General features: G+C 58.2%; 1 protein-coding gene across 2 annotated transcripts; it reads left to right on the forward strand.

The window, feature by feature from the left end:
- Positions 1-845: 845 nt before the first annotated feature.
- On the forward strand, positions 846-20,878 carry ATG2A (autophagy related 2A). Of its 2 annotated transcripts, none has more exons than XM_031448572.2 (41): positions 846-1,123; positions 3,191-3,353; positions 3,466-3,618; positions 3,768-3,870; positions 4,312-4,447; positions 4,587-4,685; positions 4,990-5,086; positions 5,173-5,337; positions 5,441-5,581; positions 6,113-6,350; positions 6,439-6,583; positions 6,686-6,778; positions 7,164-7,322; positions 7,443-7,686; positions 8,033-8,129; positions 8,252-8,411; positions 9,094-9,236; positions 9,316-9,455; positions 9,541-9,692; positions 10,145-10,295; positions 10,438-10,637; positions 10,748-10,828; positions 11,065-11,171; positions 11,269-11,361; positions 12,607-12,677; positions 12,905-12,981; positions 13,549-13,713; positions 13,855-13,981; positions 14,064-14,278; positions 14,786-14,994; positions 15,256-15,391; positions 16,972-17,172; positions 17,395-17,496; positions 17,580-17,664; positions 17,759-17,894; positions 17,980-18,052; positions 18,228-18,310; positions 18,522-18,643; positions 18,786-18,940; positions 19,961-20,113; positions 20,196-20,878. In XM_031448572.2, exons 1-41 carry the CDS (start codon positions 953-955, stop codon positions 20,430-20,432), a joined length of 5,778 nt encoding a protein of 1,925 aa, XP_031304432.2. In that variant the 5' UTR covers positions 846-952; the 3' UTR covers positions 20,433-20,878. The 2 variants fall into 2 exon arrangements, with proteins under 2 accessions (XP_031304432.2, XP_010994337.3); XM_010996035.3 differs by having other exon boundaries at positions 847-1,123; positions 13,549-13,719.
- Positions 20,879-21,909: the final 1,031 nt, after the last annotated feature.

Here is a 21,909-nt window from a genome sequence, read left to right on the forward strand (position 1 = left end):
ATGAAATCTTATTCTTCTTTGATTTTTTTCCCAACTATTCAAAAATGTAAAAACCATTCTTATTTCACGGGCTGCACGAAACAATAAACCCTTGCTCAAGGAAGTTAGAATCCATTCGTTACTGAATTTTTGAATTAGAGATTAAAAAAAAATATTACTACTAGTACTAGTACTAGTACTACTACTACTTCTACTACTTCTACTACTACTACTGCTATTATTATTGGCCAGAGACCTGACCTACTACAGAGAGAAGGGTGGGTCAGTTAACCTCCTGTCAAGCATTTCAGTAAGGAGTGGAAAAAAAGGACTTCCTTGATGATGGTTTCACAGCAAAACAGTCTATTTCCTTATTTCTAAAATGGTGACAGTAATCTCTACCTTAGAAGGTTATGAGGGTTGAATGAGATAAAGGAAGGTAAATCGTTTTGTAAAATGCAAATATTTATTCACTTAATTGTTTCTAGAGATGCGTGTTGGGGCTCACACTTTATTCCTCTAGAAAGCTTTCTACGAAGTTTGATGGGACACTGCCCCTTTAAATCCTCCCTAACTACCTCAAGTACTAATAGGACAAGTCAGCACATGCGCATTTCTTTGCGGGGCTGGCACCTCAAGCTACAGCCTTCCCGGAGCCCGTAGGAGAGGTTGAAGGTCCTCCCACACAGAACTTTTACGCAAGCGTAAGTCAATTTTGAGAGCATTATATCGTCCCGAGAGCCCAGTCCCTTTTTCGCGCCTGGAGGCTCCGCCCCCGCGGCCAATCAGTAGGCCTCGCCCTTTGCAATGGCCAATGGCAGTGAGCGTGGGGGGCGGGGCCGGGCGTCCGGGGGCGCGGCCTGGCTCTAAGAGAAGCGGCAGGGTGAGCCGGGGGCTCTAGTGAACCGCGAAGCCGGACGGGGAACGCTGCCGGGCGGCGAGTTGAGGCGGCCCGGGCCCGGCGGTCTCCGAGATGTCACGATGGCTATGGCCGTGGTCGAACTGTGTGAAAGAGCGAGTCTGCCGCTACTTGCTGCATCACTACTTGGGTCACTTCTTCCAGGAGCACCTCAGCCTGGACCAGCTCAGCCTCGATTTGTACAAGGGCAGCATTGCCCTGCGGGATATACATCTGGAGATCTGGGTAAGGATATGGGCCCGAACCCGGGAAGGGGGGAGGGGGGACAACGATTTGAGGCTACCTGTGAAAGGGTTGGACTTGGGGACCTGGCACTGGGGTGGAGAGGCCGTGGGAGTCCGACCCTTTCCAGGGGTCAAGAGGGACCCCAGCTGGTCGCTTCCATAGCCAGTAGCTGCCTCTACTTCACAGGAGGAGAAACTGAGGCTGGGAAGCGGGATGTCACTTGTCTGGAGAATGCCAGAATAAGCATATCGAATTTGGGGCCTGAGATGAGGGTGGTACCAAGAAACTGAGGAGAGGGTGAGGAGGGATCAGAGGAACTAGGGAGTCTGGTGGGACGAGGCCAGGGCAGTGACAGAGTTGGGACACGAAGCTGGTCAGGGAAGTCTGGCAGGGGTCCAGGGCCCTGCTACAGGCACCTGTGGGAAGGGTGCCCTGACCTCCTGACCCCACGACCCTGGGCCTGGTGGGTGGGGTTCATCTCCGGATAGGGATGTCAACAACCGCGTCAGCACCATGTTGATCAACACTTTGTGTGACTGCTGCCGCTGTCTACTTCCTGCTTTTGGGAGAGTGGGATGGACCAAGTGGCAGTTTGGGGAGGGGCTTGGGCATCCCTCTGTAGAGGAAAGCCCTAGAGGAAAGATGGATAAGTCTGACCTCAGGCAGAGAGGAGTGAGATGCTGGGGAAGCTGAGAGGAGTAAGATCTGGATCTGAGTCCTTAGACTGGAGGTGGTGAAGTGCAGTGATTCACAGGTCAGCTGACCTGGGAAGTTGCAAAGGAGCCACCAATTAGAGGCACCAGACCAGGGCTGGCACTGGGTCAGTCCTCCAGTTCAGAGAAACAGGGGTGGACACGGAGACAGGGGCTTCTCAGTTTTCTTGGGGGAGTTAGGGCAGTGGGCAGATAGGATGCCTGGCCTCAATATAGCCTGGGCAGGAAGAACTGAGCTTTAGAGGTAGGCCAGGCCTTCCTGAGCAAATGTGGGGTAGAGGAAGACCCCTGAGCCCAGAGTTGGTGGCATCTCTTGCTTTGGAATCCTAGCGCAGGAGACCTTTTCTGATTTCTGACTTCAGCCTCTTAGTCTGGCCTGAAAGAAATAACCCAGACCTCTAGACTGCCTCTTTCTACATTCCCACTCTGCCCTCCCCTCCCCTCAGCTGGGGATTGAATTGGCTCCCAGCTAGGCTGCTTTCCCACCTGGCCTCTGGTGAAGGAGTTGGGAGGAGCTGGGCCTTGGTGGAATGTAGGTGCTTTCCCAGGTTGCCAGCCCTTCTGCCTCGGCCTGCAGCCCCTACCTTGAAGATCCTCAAAGATGTCAAGTGCCTGGGAACCATGGGATAGGATGAGGAGAGAGGCCTGGGTCTCAGTCTCAGTCCCCATAGTATACTGGATGACTGGTCCCTTCTCTTTAGGCCTCAGTTTCCCCATCTGTGGATCTCTGGGTAAGGAATTTGTACTCAGTCTCTATAGGCTTGCTAGTTCTGCTGTGTATTTTATTCATGGGTCCAACAAGTGTTTACTGAGGCCCTCGCTGGGTAGCACCACGCAGAGCACCTGGAGTCACACAGAGAAGGCAGGTGGACTGCTGCCCTCAAGGAGCTCCCAAGCTGGTGACTCCCCTGTTTGTAACCGGGAGCTCCAAGCTTGTGCCTCAGAGAGAGGTACAACTGCACCAAGTGTTTGGAGTTGGGGGCCCCCCTCCAGCTCAGGTCAGCCCCTGTCTGCCTCTCCTGCACACTCCCATTAAACTCCATGCTCACCAGGATGAATATGGGGTGCTGCTGCATACTGCTGGGCCTTTACATGTGCTGTTCCCGTATCTGGACATGCTACCTTCTATCCCCTAGCTCCCCCCTCCTCTGGTTTGAAAAACTGGGCACATTGAACTATGCAGTAATAGGGCACCAAGCGTAGGGATCCATTGAGCAAAGGTAGGACTTTGCAGGTAGCATGTGGAGGGATGGGGAGAGCAAGGGTGGAATAGCCAGGCAAGGAGTGCAGCAGCCAGGGGGACAGCTGGATTTGGGGTTTCCCTGAGCTGGTTTTATCTTCCATTTGCTCTCAGTCTGTGAATGAGGTGCTGGAGTCCATGGAGTCACCACTGGAATTGGTGGAAGGCTTTGTGGGCTCTATCGAGGTGGCCGTGCCCTGGGCTGCGCTGCTCACCGACCACTGCACTGTGCACGTGTCAGGCCTCCAGCTCACTTTGCAACCCCGCCAAGGCCCAGGTGAGGACAGGGCAAAGCTGGTGGGGGGCAGCACGGAGCAGGAAGTGGGAGTGGGCCTGGCACCAGGGGCTGGCTGGGTCTGCCTGTCCTGAGACCCTCTTCCTACTTGCAGGACCAGGGGCTGCTGACTCACAGAGCTGGGCCTCGTGTATGACCACGAGCATGCAGCTGGCTCAGGAGTGCCTGCGGGACGGGCTGCCTGAGCCCTCTGAGCCACCACAGCCCCTAGAAGGACTGGAGATGTTCGCCCAGACCATCGAGACTGGTGAGCAGGCCCCTCCTGGCCACCCTGCCCCTCCATGGCCCATAGGGCAAGGGCCTCAGACAGCAGCATGGCCACTCTGCTGCCCAACAGGGAAACTCTGTCTGCCCCTTGCTGCTCCGCCTGACGTGAGACCCTTTCCCACCCCTCAGTACTGCGAAGGATCAAGGTGACCTTCTTGGATACTGTCGTGAGGGTGGAGCACTCGCCGGGTGATGGGAAGCATGGTGTGGCAGTGGAAGTCCATGTGCAGAGGTAGGGGCAGGCTGAGCAGTGTGGGCTGGCATGAGGAAGAGGGGGAACGAGGGGCTGCTGAATGCCCCTGGCCCTGGCCCTGACCCTGCCCCCGGCCCTGCCCCCATCCCCAGCCTGGGCTCCTGGGACATGTCAGGGCAAGTCTGGGTGGGCCTGGGCTGTGGCCGTGGCAGGCGGAAGCAAGCTGCGTGTGAGCCTGGTGTGGTGTCCAGGGGCCAGGCGGTGCAGGCCCAGGGTGACTGGGGCCCCAAGGATCAGGTTACACCCTGATGGTCTGAGGAGCAAGGAATGGCCATGGAGGTCCAGGATGGCCTGACTATAATGCGGCAGCTCTACAGGCCAACCTTCGCTGACCCCAGACCCCCTAAAACAGAACAAGGTGTGGGGAGAGGGGCACCAGCCTGGGGTGGCTTGGGCAAGGGCTGAGCCTACACTCCTCAGACTGGAGTACTGCGATGAGGCCGTGCGAGACCCAAGCCAGGCACCCCCAGTGGATGTGCATCAGCCTCCTGCCTTCCTACATAAGCTGCTGCAGCTGGTGGGCGTCCGCCTGCACTTCGAGGAGCTCCCCCAACAGGTGGGCCCAGTCTCGTCCTCACAGTGTCTCTTAATTCCTGTTCTCTCTGGACCTTGACCCATCTGACTGTCTTCATCCCTTCTGACCATCTCTGACCGTATCTTCTTGACCTCTCCTTTCATATCCTCTTACCTCCCAGGAAGGACCCCCAGAGCCTCCCTTGCAGATTGGCAGCTGCTCAGGGTGTCTGGAGCTGACAGTGAAACTGAAGCAAAATGAGGCCTTCCCAGGCCCCAAGGTGGGTCCCCAGGCCCCTGGGGAGGAGGAATATGCCCCATCTCAGAATCTTCCTCAGCACTGCTGATCTTCCCTGGGACAAAGCAGAGAAGAGTGTTGAGTGGGGGAATTACTGCCTTCTAGGCAACTGGAGAAACTGAGGCTGAGAGTGGTCCAGTTGTGGCCAGGGTCACACAGCTAGTTGGTGGTATAGCTTAGCCTGATAACTGGCATCCTGCCTCCTCAGGGTGAGGACAGGTGGGTGGCAGTTCTCAGAGGGCCTCGGTGGCAGGTGTTGGCTCCATGGTTACTCCCTCCACCCCTAGCTGGAGGTGTCTGGACAACTGGGCTCCCTGCACCTGCTTCTAACCCCACGGCAGCTCCAGCAGCTTCAGGAACTGCTTGACGCAGTGAGCCTTGCAGGTGAGACTGTGGGTGGTCTAGGAGATGGGATGACTGGGAAGAGGCTGGCCAGACTGGACTGACATAAGAAAGTATCCTCCTCGTAGACCCCGAGGGCCTGGTAGACAAACTGAACAAGAGCCGCCCGCTAGGTGCTGAAGATCTGTGGCTGATTGAACAGGATCTGAACCAGCAGCTGCAGGCGGGGACTGTAGCTGAGCCCTTCAGCCCAGACCCCGTTTCAAACCCTCTTGTCAACCTGGAGAGCACTGGTGGGTGTGAAGCCAGAACCAGCAATTGGCAGGGTGTCTGTGTGGGTGCAGGAGTCAGGGGGCTGAGCACACCAGTCTCTGACCCTCTTCCCCTGGTTCACAGACCTCTTCTTCTCCATGGCCGGCCTCACAAGCAGTGTGGCCTCAGCCCTGTCTGAGGTCTCCCTCTCCGACGTAGACCTGGGTTCCTCGGTGCACAGCAACATGGCCTCCCGCCGGCATTCTGCCCAGCACCCCTCGACCGGTGAGTCCTCAGGGGCAGGAAGAGCTGGAGGAAGCCTTGGTGCTGGTGTGATGTTTGTTACTCGCATGCTATGTCTGGAGGTCCACCACTGTGACTTGGTTCCATGGGAACACTCAATGGGAGGTAGAGATGCAATGGACAGAGCCTAGGTTTCAGAGTCAGTGACCTTGGGCCAAGCTCTTAAACTGCTGGAGACTCAGTTTCCCCTTCCACAAAAAAAGAATAGTAAGATTTGATCCTGCCAGGCTGCATGTTTTGCTTGATGTTTATTGAGAGATTGTGTGTGGCAGGTACTGGGTAAGTGCTTTATCACCTTTCTTGCAGCTCCCTTGAGAGGACTGAATCAAGCCTGGGCCCAGTGTCTGGCTTAATGAGGCTTCGTGTCACCCTTGCCTGGCCAAGCCCCCAGCCAGAGTCACAGTCCAGCTAGGCCAGGGCTTCTCCCAGCCCTTAGACCAGTGTCTGACTGTCACCTTACCTGGGATGCTTATGAGCTCTGGGGAGCCCCTGATGAAGTCTTTGTTCTTTCAGGCAAGACAGCCCCCACACCCTCCTCGAACACCCTGCGCCCTGACTCGCTGCTGAAGATGACTTTGGGGGGCGTGACCCTGACCTTGCTTCAGACGTCTGCCCCGTCTTCTGGACCACCTGACCTCACCACCCACTTTTTTTCGGAGTTTGATGCCTCCAAGGATGGGTCCTTTGGCTCTCATGACTTCTACCATCTCCGACCGCGCTTCCAGAGGGCCTGTCCCTGTAGTCATGTCCGGTACAAGCCCAAGGCAGGGACCTGGGCTTAAGGGGACTCTCCAAACCCGCCCAAGCTCACCTTCTGATGCCCTGTGTCTTCCCTATAGGCTAACAGGTGCAGCTGTGCAGCTGTCCTGGGAGCTGCAGACAAGCAGGGGCCGGCGGATCACCAGCACAGAAGTGCACTTTGGGCAGCTGGAGGTGCTAGAGTGTCTGTGGCCCAGGGGCACCTCGGAGCCTGAGTACACAGAGGTGAGGGCTGAGAGAAAGCCAGGATATGGGCAGCAGGGCCTAGTGGTGAGGGTGGGTGTGGGGGCTCAGCCTCACCCTGTCGCTTCCCATGTCCCATCCCAGATCCTGAGCTTCCCGAACAGCCTGGCCTCCCAGGCCTCAGCTAAGCCTTGCGCCCACCTGCGCCACATGCAGACTCTGCGCCGGATACACAAGGTAACCTACCTCACTTCAGGCCCAGTGGCCCTTGACTGTTTCCCATGGTGTACTGCCCGTACCGGCCTCCCCTGGTGCCTCCCTGCTCCCACCCTCCACCTTCAAACCAGAGCACATCTTTCCATCCGGGATCCCTTGAATACATCTGGGGCTAGGCTGCTCCATGGCTGGGAGTGGCAAGTATTGGGTAGCTTTCGCTAAACAAGCCTGATCTGCCTCGAGCAGGGCAGTAAAGGGCTTCCCATCCTCTCCTGGGTCCCTTACCCAAGCTCTTCTCCCCACCGCTTGGGAGGGCTCTGTGTTCTGTTTTTCCTCAAGGGGGATCCTGCCCATCCTGCCCTCACCATGTCATAGCCTTCATTGACCTGTGTACCCTCTCCCTCAGAGCCGACCCCGGCGCCCAGCTGCCTGCCACTACCACTCAGAACTGGCCCTGGACCTGGCTGACTTCCAGGCAGATGTGGAGCTAGGGGCCCTGGACCGGCTCTCTGCCCTGCTGCACCTGGCCACCATACCCCCTCCTGAGTTGCTTGCTGGCCTGCTGGTAAGATGCCCAACTAGGATGGAGAGCAGGGCATGGACTATCTGGCTGTTGACCACAGTTGCAGGGGCTGGAGGAGGGGATTGGCCCAGGCAGCATCTCTGACCCCCCGACCCTCCACAGACAGAGACCCCACCAGCTGCTGAGCAGCAGACAGTGGTGCAGCTATCAGCACCCAGGGCCACGCTGCAGCTGCGCTTCCCCATTGCCGACCTGCGGCCTGAGCGGGACCCCTGGGCGGGCCAGGCTGTGCGGGCTGAGCAGCTGCGATTAGAGCTGATTGAGCCCCGGTTCCGGTCAGAGTTAAGCAGTGGGCCTGGTCCCCCAGCCCCAACCCGCCTGGAACTCACCTACTCCGACCTACATGGTAAGAGCCCCCCTGGGTGTAACTCGTTAGGCAGGGGGCTCAGGCCTCTAGGAGAATTGGGCTTGGGGCTATGGAATGGGCTGGGTCACAGTGGGGACAGACCCTGGTCCAGGCCTAATCAGCTTTGTGAGGCACCAGCATTGCCTATCCCCAGGCTTCCTGGGCAACAGGCAGAGTGGACCCTTTATCCTTGAATGACTATAGACTGTGGGCATAGGTCTGTAAACAGTAAAAGATGGTTGTCACGGTGAGGGGTGCTCCAATCCCCCACTGGCCCACCTGGCATTGAGGAAGAAATAGGGAAAGGCAGCAGTGACAACCCCTCACTCCTCCCCATCCCCTCCAGTCACCTACGAAGATGGAGAGAAGCCACCTGTCCCCTGCCTGCGGGTCTCTAAAGCCCTGGATCCCAAGAGCCCTGGGCACAAGTACTTCCTGCCCCAGTAAGTTGGGGCTTTGGAGGAGCAGACAGAGAGGAGGGCTTTGCTACTGAGGGCGGTGGGAGGCCACTTGGGACCAGGGGCTGGGGGCCCTGCAGGCCAGTGACAGGCCTGTGCCCTCGCAGGGTAGTGGTGACCCTGAACCCCCAGCTCAGCAGCACACAGTGGGAAGTGGCCCCGGAGAAGGGAGAGGAGCTGGAGCTGTCGGCTGAGAATCTGTGCGAGCTTCAGGAACCTGAGCCCTCACCCTTCTCCTCAAAAAGGACCATGTACGAGACAGAAGAGGTGAGGCCCAGGACCTTCGAGTCTCATGGGAGCCAATTGGTGGCTGTGGGCCACAGGGAAAACACCATCTGGGGCACCAGGTGATGTGACCCAGCGTCAGTGAGAATTTCATCTCTTCCATCATCTCTGGTCAACAGGGAGGCAGAAACACCACAGCTGGTGGGGCCTAGGAGTGAGGGCAGGGATCCAGGGGGCATGGGTCCTTGATCAGGAAGATCACAACCCCGTCCCTTCAGCCATTTACCAGCAGTGTATGTTTGGGCCTCAGGACCCTCTTCTCTTAAGGAGATGAGGGTTGAGTAGGTTGCGGTTAAGGGCCTGGCCTCTGAACCAAATGGCCTAGGTTCAAATTCAGGCTCTGCCACTCAGTTGGGTGTATCATCTGGGGGAGTTGTCTCATCTCTTGAAAAGTCACCTACAGGTAAGTTTCCCCACTTGGAAAGTGGGTATAATGACCTGTCTCACAGACCTGTTGTGAGAATAAAGAAGTTAACATACACAAGGCCCTCAGGGCAGGGTTCGCACGCAGTCAGCGCTTCACACGAGATGGCTGTCCTATGTCCCAGCAGGAAAGGCTCATGTGAATGAATGAGAAATAGGTCAGGAAACTAACCTGGGTCTGATTGAAAAGCCAGCAGCAGGCTCTGACATTTCTCATCCCCTTTCCTGCTCCCCCATCCAGATGGTGATTCCTGGAGACACTGAGGAAATGAGGGCCTTTCAGAACCGGGCCCTGGCGCTGTCTCGCTGCAGCCTGGAAGTGGTCCTGCCCAGCGCCCATGTCTTCCTGCCCAGCAAGGAGGTCTACGAGAGCCTCTACAACAGGTGGCGACATGGGTAGGGCGGGGGTGGCCAGGGGCTGGGCTGGGCCTCCCTCACCGCCGTGGTCCTACCGCCCTCCCAGGATCAACAACGACCTGCTCCTGTGGGAGCCCGCGGACCTGCTTCCCAGCCCCGGCCCCGCCGCGTGCCCCGCTGGCTTCCCGGACGCCTCGGGCTTGTGGCACGACAACTTCAAGATGTGCAAGTCTGCCTTCAAGCTGGGTAGGAGGGGTGCCCTGGTGGGGCCCTGGGGCCAGGGCAGCCCTCCCAGGTCTCCTTCCCACTTGGCTCCTTGATCTCACCCCAGACTCGGACTCGGACGATGAGGACACCCACTTCTCAGTGGGGGCGTCAGGTGCCCCCCGGCCCCCTGCCCCTGAATCCCCTCACTCCCAGAGTACCTTCTCTACACTGGTGACGGTGCTGAAGGGTCGGATCACGGCCCACTGTGAAACCAAGGTGAGGGCAGCCCAGGGGATGTGAGCCCCTGACTCCAGAGCCCCCACTGGCAAGAGAACAAGGCCAGTGTCAGCAGTTCCAAGCTGGGAATGTGGGAAACAGACCCCACTGGGGACTGTGTGTGGCCTCTCCAGCCAGCAGCACCTACCCACCACCCACTGACCCACCCGTGCCACCACACCCATCTCATCACTGCCCCTTATTAGCACCTGCTGTATGTAAGGCACCATGCTAGGGGTCCTAATTGGCACCATCTGATGTTCGGAGGCAGACAGGGCAAGGATGACCCTTCCCCTCTGGCAAAAGAGAAAGTACTGCCCTGGACCTCCAGCAGTCTGGGTAGAGGCTGGAGCTGATCCTAGTCAGGCCAGGACTCTCCGAGGCCCCTCACCCCCAAGGGTCAGGGCTGCTAAGTATAGCTGGTGAGGCCAAACCACATGCTCTGTCTGCAGGACAAGTGTGGGAAACGGCTGGAGGCTGCACACGGGGAACTGGTGCTAGACATGGAACAAGGCACCATCTTCAGCGTCTCCCATTACCGAGGCCAGCCGGGCCTTGGCTACTTCTGCCTGGAAGCTGAAAAGGCAACACTCTACCACCGAGGTGTGAGGGCTGGGGGCCAGTTGCCATGGGGTCTCTAGGGTCCATGGACAGGGGTTGAGTCTTTCAGGAGGAATACGTGCCCTTCCTGGGTGGAGTGGGGGATCAGCCAGCTCGGAAGGGGACTCACCAGATGTCTCCCTAGCGGCCGTGGATGACTATTTGCTGCCCAGTCGCCTGGAGCTGCCCACCTTTGCTCCTCCGGCCCAGCTGGCCCTAACCATCTACCCATCAGAGGAAGGGATGACTGAGCAAGGAGCCTCGGGCCGCAAGGGCCAAGGCCGGGGCTCCCACATGCTGTCCACCGCAGTGCGCATCCAACTGGACCCCCACAAGAATGTCAAGGTATAGCCGTACCTGCTTCTGGCCGGCCCACTTGTTTGGGGAGGACCACTGCCTCCCTGGTGCCTGGCAGGCTGGGCTGCTACCATGGGCTGACTGTGCCCTGCCCCCAGGAGTTCCTGGTGACACTGCGGCTGCACAGAGCTACGCTGCGCCACTACATGGCCCTGCCAGAACAGAGCTGGCACTCCCAGGTGAGCGAGGGTGGTGTGGGCAGGCAAGTCTCAAGGCTGGGATAAGGCTGGTGTGAGGGCCATGGGCTGGACCAGAGCTGACCTTAGGCTGGAGCTGACTTCTGGGCGGAGCCCCTGGGCAAGGGGTGTGATGGACAGCTGATGGGCAGCAAGTGGGGACCTGTGCTGGGGTGGGGAGTTAGAGGGAGAAAGAGGTCCCTTTATCCTCACTGCCCCTCTCGCCCTGGCCCCCAAAGCTGTTGGAGTTCTTAGATGTCCTGGATGATCCAGTGCTGGGCTACCTGCCTCCAACAGTCATTACCATCCTACACATACACCTGTTCTCCTGTGCTGTGGACTACAGGTACCCAGGCACGGGTGGCTGGGGCCAGGGGCTGAGGGCAGGCTCTCTCATGTAAGGAGTCTGCCCCAGCCCAAGTGTGACCTCCCACCCACCCCAGGCCCCTCTACCTCCCTGTACGTGTCCTTGTCACTGCTGAGACCTTTACCCTCTCCAGCAACATCGTCATGGACACCTCTACCTTCCTGCTCAGGTATGGAGCTCTCCCCACCCCAGCTCCCTGTCCATCCTACCCCAAGCTGACTCAGCTGCCCCTCCTCTAGGGTCCTACCTCCCTGCTGTACATCCTCAGGCCACTGTGAGCCTTTCTGTACAATCATGTGATCTCTTCCTGAGGCACAAAATTGGGTTTCACCTTCCTAGAGGGCAGTCAGACCTCCGAATCAGAGCCTTAAAAGCGTTTAAGCTCTCTGACCTGATACTCTCACTTCCGGTGGCTGTCCTAAGGATATAAGGATAAGAAAAGGTGAAGTATAATGCCCCTGTAGTATAATTTTAAATAGTCAAAACTTATAAACAATTTAAATGCCCCCACATCACATTATAATCTCAGTTAGTAAACATGGCCAACCCAACCATTAAAGTCAAATTAAAGAATAACATTGAAAAATATAGGGAAATGCCACGGTACAATATTTACTGAAAAGAAGTAAGATATAAAACTATTTTTTTAAGAAAGATTATTTGCATATAGTTAGGATTGGTACCAGGACCTCTTGCAGATACCAAAATCCAGGGGTGCTCAAGTCACTCATAAGTGACATATAAAAGAGTGTGATATATGTATATAACCCATGCATATCTTCCCATATTCTTTAAATCATTTCTGGTTTATTTATAATACCTAATACAATGTAAGTGCTGTGTAACTGGTTGTCAGCACATGGAAAATTCAAGTTTTGCTTTTTGGAATTGTCTGATTTTTTTTTCTTTTAATATTTTTGATCCCCAGTTGGTTGACTCCTCAGAAGTGTAGCCAGCAGATATGGAGGGATGACTGTATATGGTGCTTTGCTCAGAGTTTGAGATTAGCTGTATTTTAAAATATCCTAAAGGAGCTGTGTTATGTTGCCCTTAAAATAAGGACTTTCAAAGAACAATGCATACTGTAGGGGGAAAACAGGACATTTTCCTCCCAGGGCTGTTGTGAGGCCCAGGTGAGGTGGAGGAGCTGCAAGTACTTGGAGAAAGATAAGTGCTGCCCAGTTTCTTCGAGTGTCTGCTATCTGGGCCTGTGGCACGGAAGACCAGGCCCAGTCTCCCCATTGTACAGACAAGAACACTGAGACCAGAGAAGGCCCAGCACTAGTTTCTTGTGGGCTTGAGACTCCCTGTGGGTTCTCCCTCTGCCTGTCTCTGGGAGCCCCACCCCTGCCAGCTCCTAGGAGCTGCTCCCTGCAGCGGCTCCCTGGCCCTTCTCAGCCCTGTTCCCCACCAGGTTCATCCTTGACGACTCCGCCTTGTACCTGTCTGACAAGTGTGAGATGGAGACCCTGGATCTGCGGCGAGGTGGGCAGGGCTTGGACTGGGCTCCCTCCCCTCTGAGGGACTGTGGCCCCTGGCTATACCCAGAGCAGCCAGATGTCCTCCCCCAGCTGCTAGTCAGGTTTTCAGCACCCATACACATGTGCACGCACACAAGGACTACACCCAGATAAACCCTAGGTTCTCCCCTCTGGTGGTGGGCCAGGGGCTGGGTGGGAGGAGGCAACAGAGACTTCTGACTTCTACCTCAGATTACGTCTGTGTCTTGGACGTTGACCTTCTGGAGCTCGTGATCAAAACCTGGAAGGGGAGCACTGAGGACAAACTGGTGAGTGTGGCTGTCACCCAGGGTTCCCCAGAGCCAGAGCAGGCATAGGGGCCAAGGGAGCCTTCCGGGGTCACTCTTTCCCTACACTGTCCCTTTGCTTCTGTTCCCTGGGCCTGGGCTCAGGTCACGGTCACTGACAGCCCTTTCCATGCTGGGCTATGGTTATTGGCCCTCCTAGGAAGGGCTGGGTCCACTATGGGCGTCCCTCAATGTGAACCCTGCCACTAGAGGGCAACTGCAGCCAAGAAAAAGCCAGGGCCTCAGCATCAGGCAGCCTGGGTGGGTCCTCAGTGCCCTCCTCTGTAAAATGGAAATACTAGGCCCTGCCTCACTGGGCTGAGGTGAAGGATAAAGGAGGCTGGGAACTCGAAGTCCTTCACACAGGAAGTGCACTCCTGCTTCGTCTGGTGGCCTTGGGCAAAGCTCCCTGCACTCTCTGGGCTGTTTGCTCACACGTTCAGTGGGTTATTGGGCAGGCTGACCACCCCAGGGACGACCCGGCCCAGTCCTATAGTACGTGTGGTAGGGGTAGAGCCTGGGCTGATGGGCCTACAACCAACCCCGCAGAGCCAGCCATTGTTCGAACTCCGCTGCTCCAACAACGTGATACACATGCACAGCTGTGCTGACTCCTGTGCCCTGCTGGTCAACCTGCTCCAGTACGTAATGAGTGAGGGTGACCTGCACCCCCCACCCAGGCCCCCCAGCCCCACGGAGATCGCTGGCCAGAAGGTACAGGTAAGGCCTGGCTGAACAGGCTACCAGAGCTCTGCTGGGCCCCCTTCCCCACCGTGCCCCCAGGGACCTGGTGATGGGGGAGCGGTAGGGCCCTGCCCCCCCTGACATTCACCACTCCTCCCCTGCCTGGCCCAGCTCTCCGAAAGCCCTGCCTCCCTGCCCTCATGCCCCTCAGTGGAGACAGCCCTTATCAACCAGCGGGACCTGACCGACGCCCTCCTGGACACCGAGCGTAGCCTGCGGGAGCTGGCCCAGGCTTCAGGTGGGTAGGGGTGCTTTTGGGCCAGCAGACATAATCAGGCACCCGCATTGGGCATCCCCCTAAACTGTCCTCTCTCCCACAGGTAGCCCCTTCTTTCAGGCCTCGCCAGTATCGGTCTACCTATTCCCAGGTGAACGGAGTGGGGCCCAGCCCCCCTCGCCCCCTGTTGGGGCCCCCACTGGCAGCTTGAGGTCTCATTCAGAGGCCAAAGAAGATGAAAAGGAAGAAGAGGGGGATGGAGACACTCTGGACAGTGATGAGTTTTGCATCCTTGACGCTCCTGGCCTGGGCATCCTGGTGTGTGGTGGGCAGGCTGGGCAGGAACCAGGGAGAGGGTGGCTCACATCTAGGCCCTTCTAGGACTCCTACTGTGAGAGAGGCAGGAGGTGGTCAATATCAGCGTGGGGTGGGGTCCATGAGTGGGGCTGGGAGGGTCTCCCTGGGGAGGCAGTCCTCACCCTGGGCTTTGAAGGAGTGAATGGGTTTCCAGAGGAAGAGAGAAGGCGTGGCATCCTGGGCAGTGGGACTGGGGCATTCAAGAGTAGGGAGGGAGAGGGGCAGAGCAGTTAGTGGGAGGGTGAGGAACCATTTGGCTGCAAGGGTGCTGACCTCCAAGCAAGATCTAGTTTTCAGGGAGTCAGGGCTGGTGGGAGCAAGGAGCACGCAAGCCCCTCAGGACAATGGCCCGTGAGAGTCATCTTTTATGAAAAGGGGGAGGGAGATGTGAGGATGAGGGAGAAACAGGTGGCCTGGACTGGGGAAAGCTTCTGTGCCCCATATGCTCACTTGGCCTCCTCCCTGCAGCCCCAGGATGGGGAGCCTGTGGTGACGCAGCTGCATCCAGGCCCCATCATTGTGCAGGATGGGCACTTCTCTCAGCCACTGGGCAGCACAGATCTGCTGCGGGCACCTGCCCACTTCCCAGTGCCCAGCAGTCGCGTGGTGCTGCGTGAGGTCTCCCTTGTCTGGCACCTCTATGGGGGCCGAGACTTTGGCCCTCATCCCGGACACAGGTGAGGAGAGGGTCCGGGTGGCAGCTGAGGCAGTGGGGCCCTCAGGAGATGGGGTCCAGGTTGGAGTCCAGCTCTGACCTTCAGCAGCTGATAACCTTGAACCCAATCCTTGCCTTGCTAGCCTCAACTCTTCCTCTTTCCTTGCCCTGCCCACCTCCCAGGAGAGGATCTCTTGCCCCAGACTGAAAGTCCTGCTCTGACAGGAGGGAACGAGGGAAGGGAGTTCCCCTGAGTCAGCTTGTCCCTTGTTCCTCTTCCCAGGGCAAGAGTTGGCCTCACAGGCCCCAGAAGCTCCCCTTCCCGCGGCTCTGGGCCCAACCGGCCCCAGAACTCCTGGCGTGCACAGGGGGGCAGTGGGAGGCAGCACCATGTCCTCATGGAGATCCAGCTCAGCAAGGTGAGCTGGGGGACTCAGGGTGCAGAAGGCCAGCCAAGCTGAGGGACAGGGACAGGCCCTCCCATCCCTGCTAGCACATCTATCCACAGGAACTTCTTAAAGGCCCTTGGTCATGAGCTGTGTCTCATGTTTACGGAGCTGCTGCCATGCTGTTCTAGATGCTGGGTGTAGTGATGAGCAAAGCAGACAGAAACTCTGCCCTCTGGCCACTTGTATCATAGTCGAGGGAGCCCCATAAGATATATAAATGTATATGGGTACATTTAGATATAGTCAAATGTGATAAATGCTCAGAAAAAGTAAACAGGGAGGAGGCATAGAGAGGGCAGGAAAGTCCTTGTGAAAATATGCCATTTTGTACAAAGATGTGAGGAAGTGAGCCAGGAGGAGGTTTTTCAGGCAGAGGGTGCAGCATGAAGGCTGCAAACTGGAAACATCCTTTGTGTGTTCTGGGAGCAGCGAGGAGGCCAGTGGGACTCCTGCTGAGCAGGGAGGACACAAGGCCAGAGATTCGGCCTAGACCAGGCTGCACAGGGCCCTGTAGACCACAGATGGTTTTGGTTTTTACTAGAGTGAGATGCAGTCAGCATGAGACAGTAGCCGCACAGGGCAGTAGCAGCAGAGCAGGTGAGTTGGTCAGACTCTGGAGAGATTCTGAGAGTGGGAAGAACCACAGGATGGGCTGCTGGACTGACTATGCATGAAAGAGAGAGCAGGACAGGCTGGCTTGAGAAACTGTGCAGGTCAGGTACTGCTTACCGGGAGTCAGCCTGCTCAGACCCACCCCCGAGCTTGTAAGGGCACCTGTGCTGAGACTCGGGGGGATGTGCTTCAGAGTGGTGACCAGGGCTCCTCAGAGATCTGACAGGCTGGGGAGCCAGCGCCAGCACTGGGTCAGGGGGAGGGAAGGCCAGGGCAAGGACCTGAGGTTGAGGGAGGCTTTGACCTGTCGGGGGTGGGGCAGGGTGGGGCGGGGGTGGCAGAAGACAGGCCTAGTGCACTTCAGGAGCACCGGCAGGGGGCGGGCTTTGGAGGGAGAAGCAAGGCCTCACCAGGGGTTTGTGGAGCACAAGGTGGGCAGGCAAATGCTTTACAAAGATCCCCCCCGGATGTGTGGAGAAGGGTCTGGGAGGGTTGAGCAGGGGGCCATCCAGGGGATGGGTGACAGCAGCTGAGACCAGGTGCAGCTGTGACAATGACAGAAGTGTGGAGGAATTGGAGAGATGTTTTGAAGAAGCAAAACTGACGACCATGGTGATAGAGACTGGAGGGTGAGGGGCCAAACCAAGGTTTGCACTTAGGGTGACAGGAGCACAGGTACCACTTAGGTGATGGTAAGGAAGGCTGTGAGAATGGAGGCAGTTAGATTTGGAGGAGGTCGTCAAGAGTTCATTGTGGCTGTGTGGAGTTTGAAATAAATGCCTGTGCAACAGCTGTGTGGAGGTGTCCAGGTGGCAGCCAGTGTGGGCTGAGATTGGGTTGGGGGCAGGAGGGTGGCTGCGAGAGAAGGGGCCTGGAGCCAGCCCTCCCTCCCTGTCACCACCCTGCCTACTCAGCTCGGGCCCCTGTCCACCCTACAGGTAAGCTTCCAGCATGAGGTGTACCCAGCGGAGCCAGGCCCTGTAGCCCCTGGCAAGGAGCTAGAGGAGCAGCCGCTGTCCCGCCAGGTGTTCATTGTACAGGAGCTTGAGGTCCGAGACCGGCTGGCCTCCTCCCAGATCAACAAATTCCTATATCTACACACGAGTGAGCGGATGCCACGGCGCACTCACTCCAACATGGTAAGGCCCCCACCATTGTCCACCCTGGGTCCACACACCCATGCTTGCACGCACACATGCGCATGTGCACACGCACACGCAGGTTGTTTGTGAGCCTGGGAGGATGGTGGGGGGCTCAGGTGGGCTTAGCTGAGGGAAGCGTGTGCAGGACCAACTGGGTGAACAGTGGGGGTTGGGGGCCAGAAGCCCAGCAGGTGCCCAGAGCTCACCCTCTGCCTTCAGCTCAAGATCAAAGCGCTGCATTTGGCCCCCATGACCAATCTGGGTGGGCCTGAGTGCTGTCTCCGCGTCTCGCTCTTGCCTCTGCGGCTCAACGTGGATCAGGTGAGCAGGCTGGGTATGGGCAGAGCCTGAAGTGAGCCTGCTGCCTCCAGACCCCTGAATCTGACCTGCTTCTTCCCCTGCAGGATGCCCTGCTCTTCCTCAAGGACTTCTTCACCAGCCTGGCAGCCAGCATCAACCCCATGGTCCCGGCGGAGACCTCCGCTGAAGGTGAGTGGCTGGGCCAGGGAAGGGAGGATCTAGGCGTCCTACCTCACAGACATTCCTTGGCCTATCCCTGCTCTGTCCCCCACCTCTCCTCCAGCTCACCCTGAGACCCGAGTCCAGCCCAGCAGTCCCCAGGAAGGGCAGCCTGAGGGTGTGGAGACCACCAGCTTCCAGGAGGCCACAGGCAGTAGACACGGCTCCTCCTCTGCTGAGCAGCAGCCCATCTACTTCAGGTAGGGCCTCGGGCTGGGGGCCTGGGGCCAGGATGTAGGGAGCCAGGCCAGTGACCAAAGGACCCCTTTCCTCGCTCCCACCCAGGGAGTTCCGGTTCACATCTGAGGTGCCCATTTGGCTGGATTACCACGGCAAGCACGTCACCATGGACCAGGTGGTAAGTGAGGCTGTCAGGTCCCCGTTCTGCCCAGGTGTGGCCTGGTCTATGGAGGCCAGGGAGCCAGGCTTCTGTCCATGCACATTGGCCGCTGAGTCAGCCTCTAGTGGCTCCTGTGGGCTGAGTGGGTCCCTGGGCCCCATCACGTAAACTCCAACCCCTCCTCCCTCCCCAGGGCACTTTCGCAGGCCTCCTCATAGGCCTGGCCCAGCTCAACTGCTCCGAGCTGAAGCTAAAGCGGCTCTGTTGCCGGCACGGGTGAGCCTCCAGGCCTCTCTCCAGCCTCCCTCCAGGGCCCTTTCTCCGTTCCTGACTGTGGCCTTGGCTGAGACATCACCCCTCTGGGATCATCCCTCCACACAGGGTTGGGTGGGGACATGGGGCGTGTTGGGGTGCCTTGGTTCTTCCTGGCCCTGTGACCCCTCAGTGTGCGGCTCTGGCCCACCCCACCCTCCTCTCCCCTTCCTAGGCTCCTGGGTGTGGACAAGGTGCTGGGCTATGCTCTCAATGAGTGGCTGCAGGACATCCGCAAGAACCAGCTGCCTGGCTTGCTGGGGGGCGTGGGCCCCATGCACTCTGTGGTTCAGCTCTGTGAGTATCTGACTTCGGGGGCTCTTGAAACTGTCATACTTTTGGGTAACCTAGAAGCCACTGTTGGGAATAGGTGGGAGAGTTCCTACAGCAGGGTAGGTAGGGGCAGCCTTGGGCATCTCTGACAGCCCTGTCCCCACAGTCCAAGGGTTCCGGGACCTGCTGTGGATGCCCATTGAGCAGTACAGGAAGGATGGGCGCCTCATGCGGGGGCTGCAGAGGGGAGCTGCCTCCTTCGGCTCGTCCACAGCTTCCGCTGCCTTGGAGCTCAGCAACCGGCTGGTGCAAGCTATCCAGGTGAGCGAGCCCCATGTCCAGGCCATGCCGGGCAGGGATGGTCTGCTCCATGGTGCCCAGTTCCATCCCCAAAGCTCTACTGAGGGCAGGCAATCTGGATATGTGGTATTTTATGAGGAACAATCACAAAGAGAAGAGGCCAAGTGACTGGCCTGGGGTCCCAGTGGCTCCCATATGGGAGGGTGAGTGCCCCTTAGGCTTTAGAGCCCACTCAGTCTCTGCTCGTGGCTGTGTCTTGAAGGGGAGGGAAGGGGTGGTGGCTCTGTTTACCGACAAAGAAACTGAAAACCAGAGACTGGCCCTCGTTCCTTCAGGCCCCATGCTTTTCTAGGCCCGGATGGGAAGCCAGGAAGGTGTCCTGTGAGCAGTTGTAAACGAGTGCTCTGAGTTCTGGGGTCAAGAGGGCTGGACAGGCAGGTGTTTGTGGCCTGTCCTAGGAGGTGGGGGGTGAGCTTGCAGATGCACAGGGGGCAGGGTCTCTAGAGAGGAGGTTGGAGGGATAAGCAGTCACCTGAGGGCCCCCCCGAGGGCACTAAGCTGGGATGTGGCACCGTCAGGTGAGGGGGCTGGGTGGGAAGGACTGACGCTGGGCTAGCGGACAGAGGAGCCTGCAGACAGAAGGGTCACACTCAGTGAGGGCTCACTGATCGGTGGGGATGGGTGAGGGGAACCCAGGTCTCTGCCAGGGCTGCCCCTAGAGCAGGCAAGGAATAGGATGGGGAAGGCAATGTGCTCATCTCAAGCTGCCATTTGTAGCACCCAACGGACAGGGCAGGGGTACCTGGATGTGGTGGTCAGCAGGGGAGGGGTGTGGGTCTAGACAACATTAGGAGAGTCCCCTCAGGAGGCATGCAGTCTGCCTGAAGCTCCCTGACCTGGGTGATGGGAGCCTTGGCAGGACCCCAGGAGCAGCACAGTAAAGCAAGGCTCTAGGGGACGCAGGAGGGAGGTGGGCTCCCTGGCCTGAGGATTCTGCCCCGGCCACCTCCCCTCATCTGGTGCCCCCCTGTGCTCTCCCAGGCCACAGCCGAGACGGTGTATGACATCCTGTCCCCGACGGTGCCCATCTCGCGCTCCCTGCAGGACAAGCAATCTGTGCGAAGGCTACGAAAGGGCCAGCAGCCAGCCGACCTCCGGGAGGGTGTGGCCAAGGCCTATGACACAGTTCGAGAGGTAAAGAGGCCCAGCCCTGTTCCCAGTTGTCCCACATCCACCTCCCCACACAGACCCCTGCACTGACATCTGACCTCCACAGGGCATCCTGGATACAGCTCAGACCATTTGTGAGGTGGCGTCTCGAGGCCACGAGCAGAAGGGGCTGACAGGCGCTGTAGGAGGTGTGATCCGCCAGCTGCCCCCAACAGTGGTGAAGCCCCTCATCCTAGCCACAGAGGCCACATCCAACCTGCTTGGGGGCATGCGCAACCAGATCCTCCCTGATGCCCACAAGGACCATGCTCTAAAGTGGCGTTTGGACGAGACCTGGGACTGAGCACCGGGTACCCGGGACCCAAGGGCACTGCCTGCCTACCATACCCAGCCAGCCTAGTGGCACCTCAGCTCCCGTGCCTCCCAAGAGCTGTGGCCCACAGCCGGATGGGCCAAGCCTTCAGGGGTTGAACCAGGAAGGACCCTGACTGGCCCACCCACTGCCAATCGCTGTGAGAGAGGAGCCTCCCTGCCTCGGGCCTCGGCCCTGTCTCTGCACTTTTCCTCTGGGGAGAAAGGACACTGCCTCCACCACCACCTGGGCCCACACTGCTGCCTTGTTCCAGGATGGAGGCTTTCGGACCCTCAGACCCTGACCCCACTCAGCCAAGAGTCTTTCTGTGTCTTGGTGGTGGTGGGACAGACACCGTGTGGTTCAGTGTATTTTTAAGCAACTTGAGTGTGTGGGTCAGTGTCTGCATGAAGTGGAATAAACTGTGCCCACCACCAGCCCCCTCATCCTGTGTACTTCCACTGCCCCAGCCTCCACCTTGACCTTGACTTGCCGTTATCCCCACCTCTGTGCACCCTCTTCCCCACCCCCCACGCCAGTTTCTTATCTATCCCTGAAAGAGCCTAGGGTCCAACCCTACCTGGGGCCAGGTGTGAGGGGACAGGTGGGAGGCTGCTGGCAAAGGGTAAGGCTGTGGAGTGCCCCAGGGAGACTTGAACCCTGACCTTGTGACCTGAGGCCACGCCCTTGGCTCTGAGCCTCAGGGCCTTCCTGGTAATGCCTTCCTGGCTGACCCAGGGACCAGGAGGGACACTGTTCCTGGAGGCTGGGCCCACTGGAGGCTGCTCCTGCCATCCCTAGCAGAAGCTGTTGAGGTGACTAGAACATTTGCCCTGGGGTCCCAGTTACAGACCACTGGAAGTGGGGGGTGGGGGTGGCACTGGAGGCAGCACTGTGGCTGGAAGGGGTCCTGACAGTGACATTTGCACAGAAACTTACATGGGATCAGGAAAATGCTAACATCCAACGCCCCTTACCTTGTTTCTTGTGAACAAGGAAGAAGGGGCTGCTCTGATCATGCCCCTCCCTACCCTGCTCCCCAGTAGCACTGGACTGAGGTGGGAGGACCCCTGGGGAAACTGAGGCCCAGGTTAAGAACCCTCACCTTGCAGGGGTCATCTGCAGACCTATCGGGTCAGCAAATCCCCTACAGCTCTCTGGTGGCCCCTCAGTGAGGGAGATCTGGGCACCAGGTGAGTAGGGTGAAAGTTTGGTCCTGTGGATCCCAGGGTCCTCAAAGCCCACATTCATGGGGGGCAGTAGGCCATACAGTGGGGGAGGGATGGGCTTTGATGGCTGGGGTCTGATGCCGCTGGGAGTGGGAGATGGGGGCCCAGCCTGATGCTTCCTGGAACCGCCCCACCCTGCCCGAGCACAGTCCAGGGTTTCATGCCCTTCGAACCGCACTTGTGATCGGTATTGACAGGCGGCAGGATAATCATTAACTGCTGCCAGGGGCTGGGCCAAC

This window comes from Camelus dromedarius, chromosome 12 (genome assembly GCF_036321535.1).
Source record: "Camelus dromedarius isolate mCamDro1 chromosome 12, mCamDro1.pat, whole genome shotgun sequence".
Taxonomy (NCBI): Eukaryota; Metazoa; Chordata; class Mammalia; order Artiodactyla; family Camelidae; genus Camelus; species Camelus dromedarius.

Excerpts from the sequence above, each read along its gene's own strand:
- ATG2A (XM_010996035.3), top strand. The coding sequence starts at position 953 with ATGTCACGATGGCTATGGCCGTGGTCGAACTGTGTGAAAGAGCGAGTC. Across the intron at positions 13,982-14,063 it reads GGAGCTGGCCCAGGCTTCAG|GTAGCCCCTTCTTTCAGGCC; the intron begins GTGGGTAGGGGT and ends TCTCTCCCACAG. Across the intron at positions 18,644-18,785 it reads GCACTCTGTGGTTCAGCTCT|TCCAAGGGTTCCGGGACCTG; the intron begins GTGAGTATCTGA and ends CTGTCCCCACAG.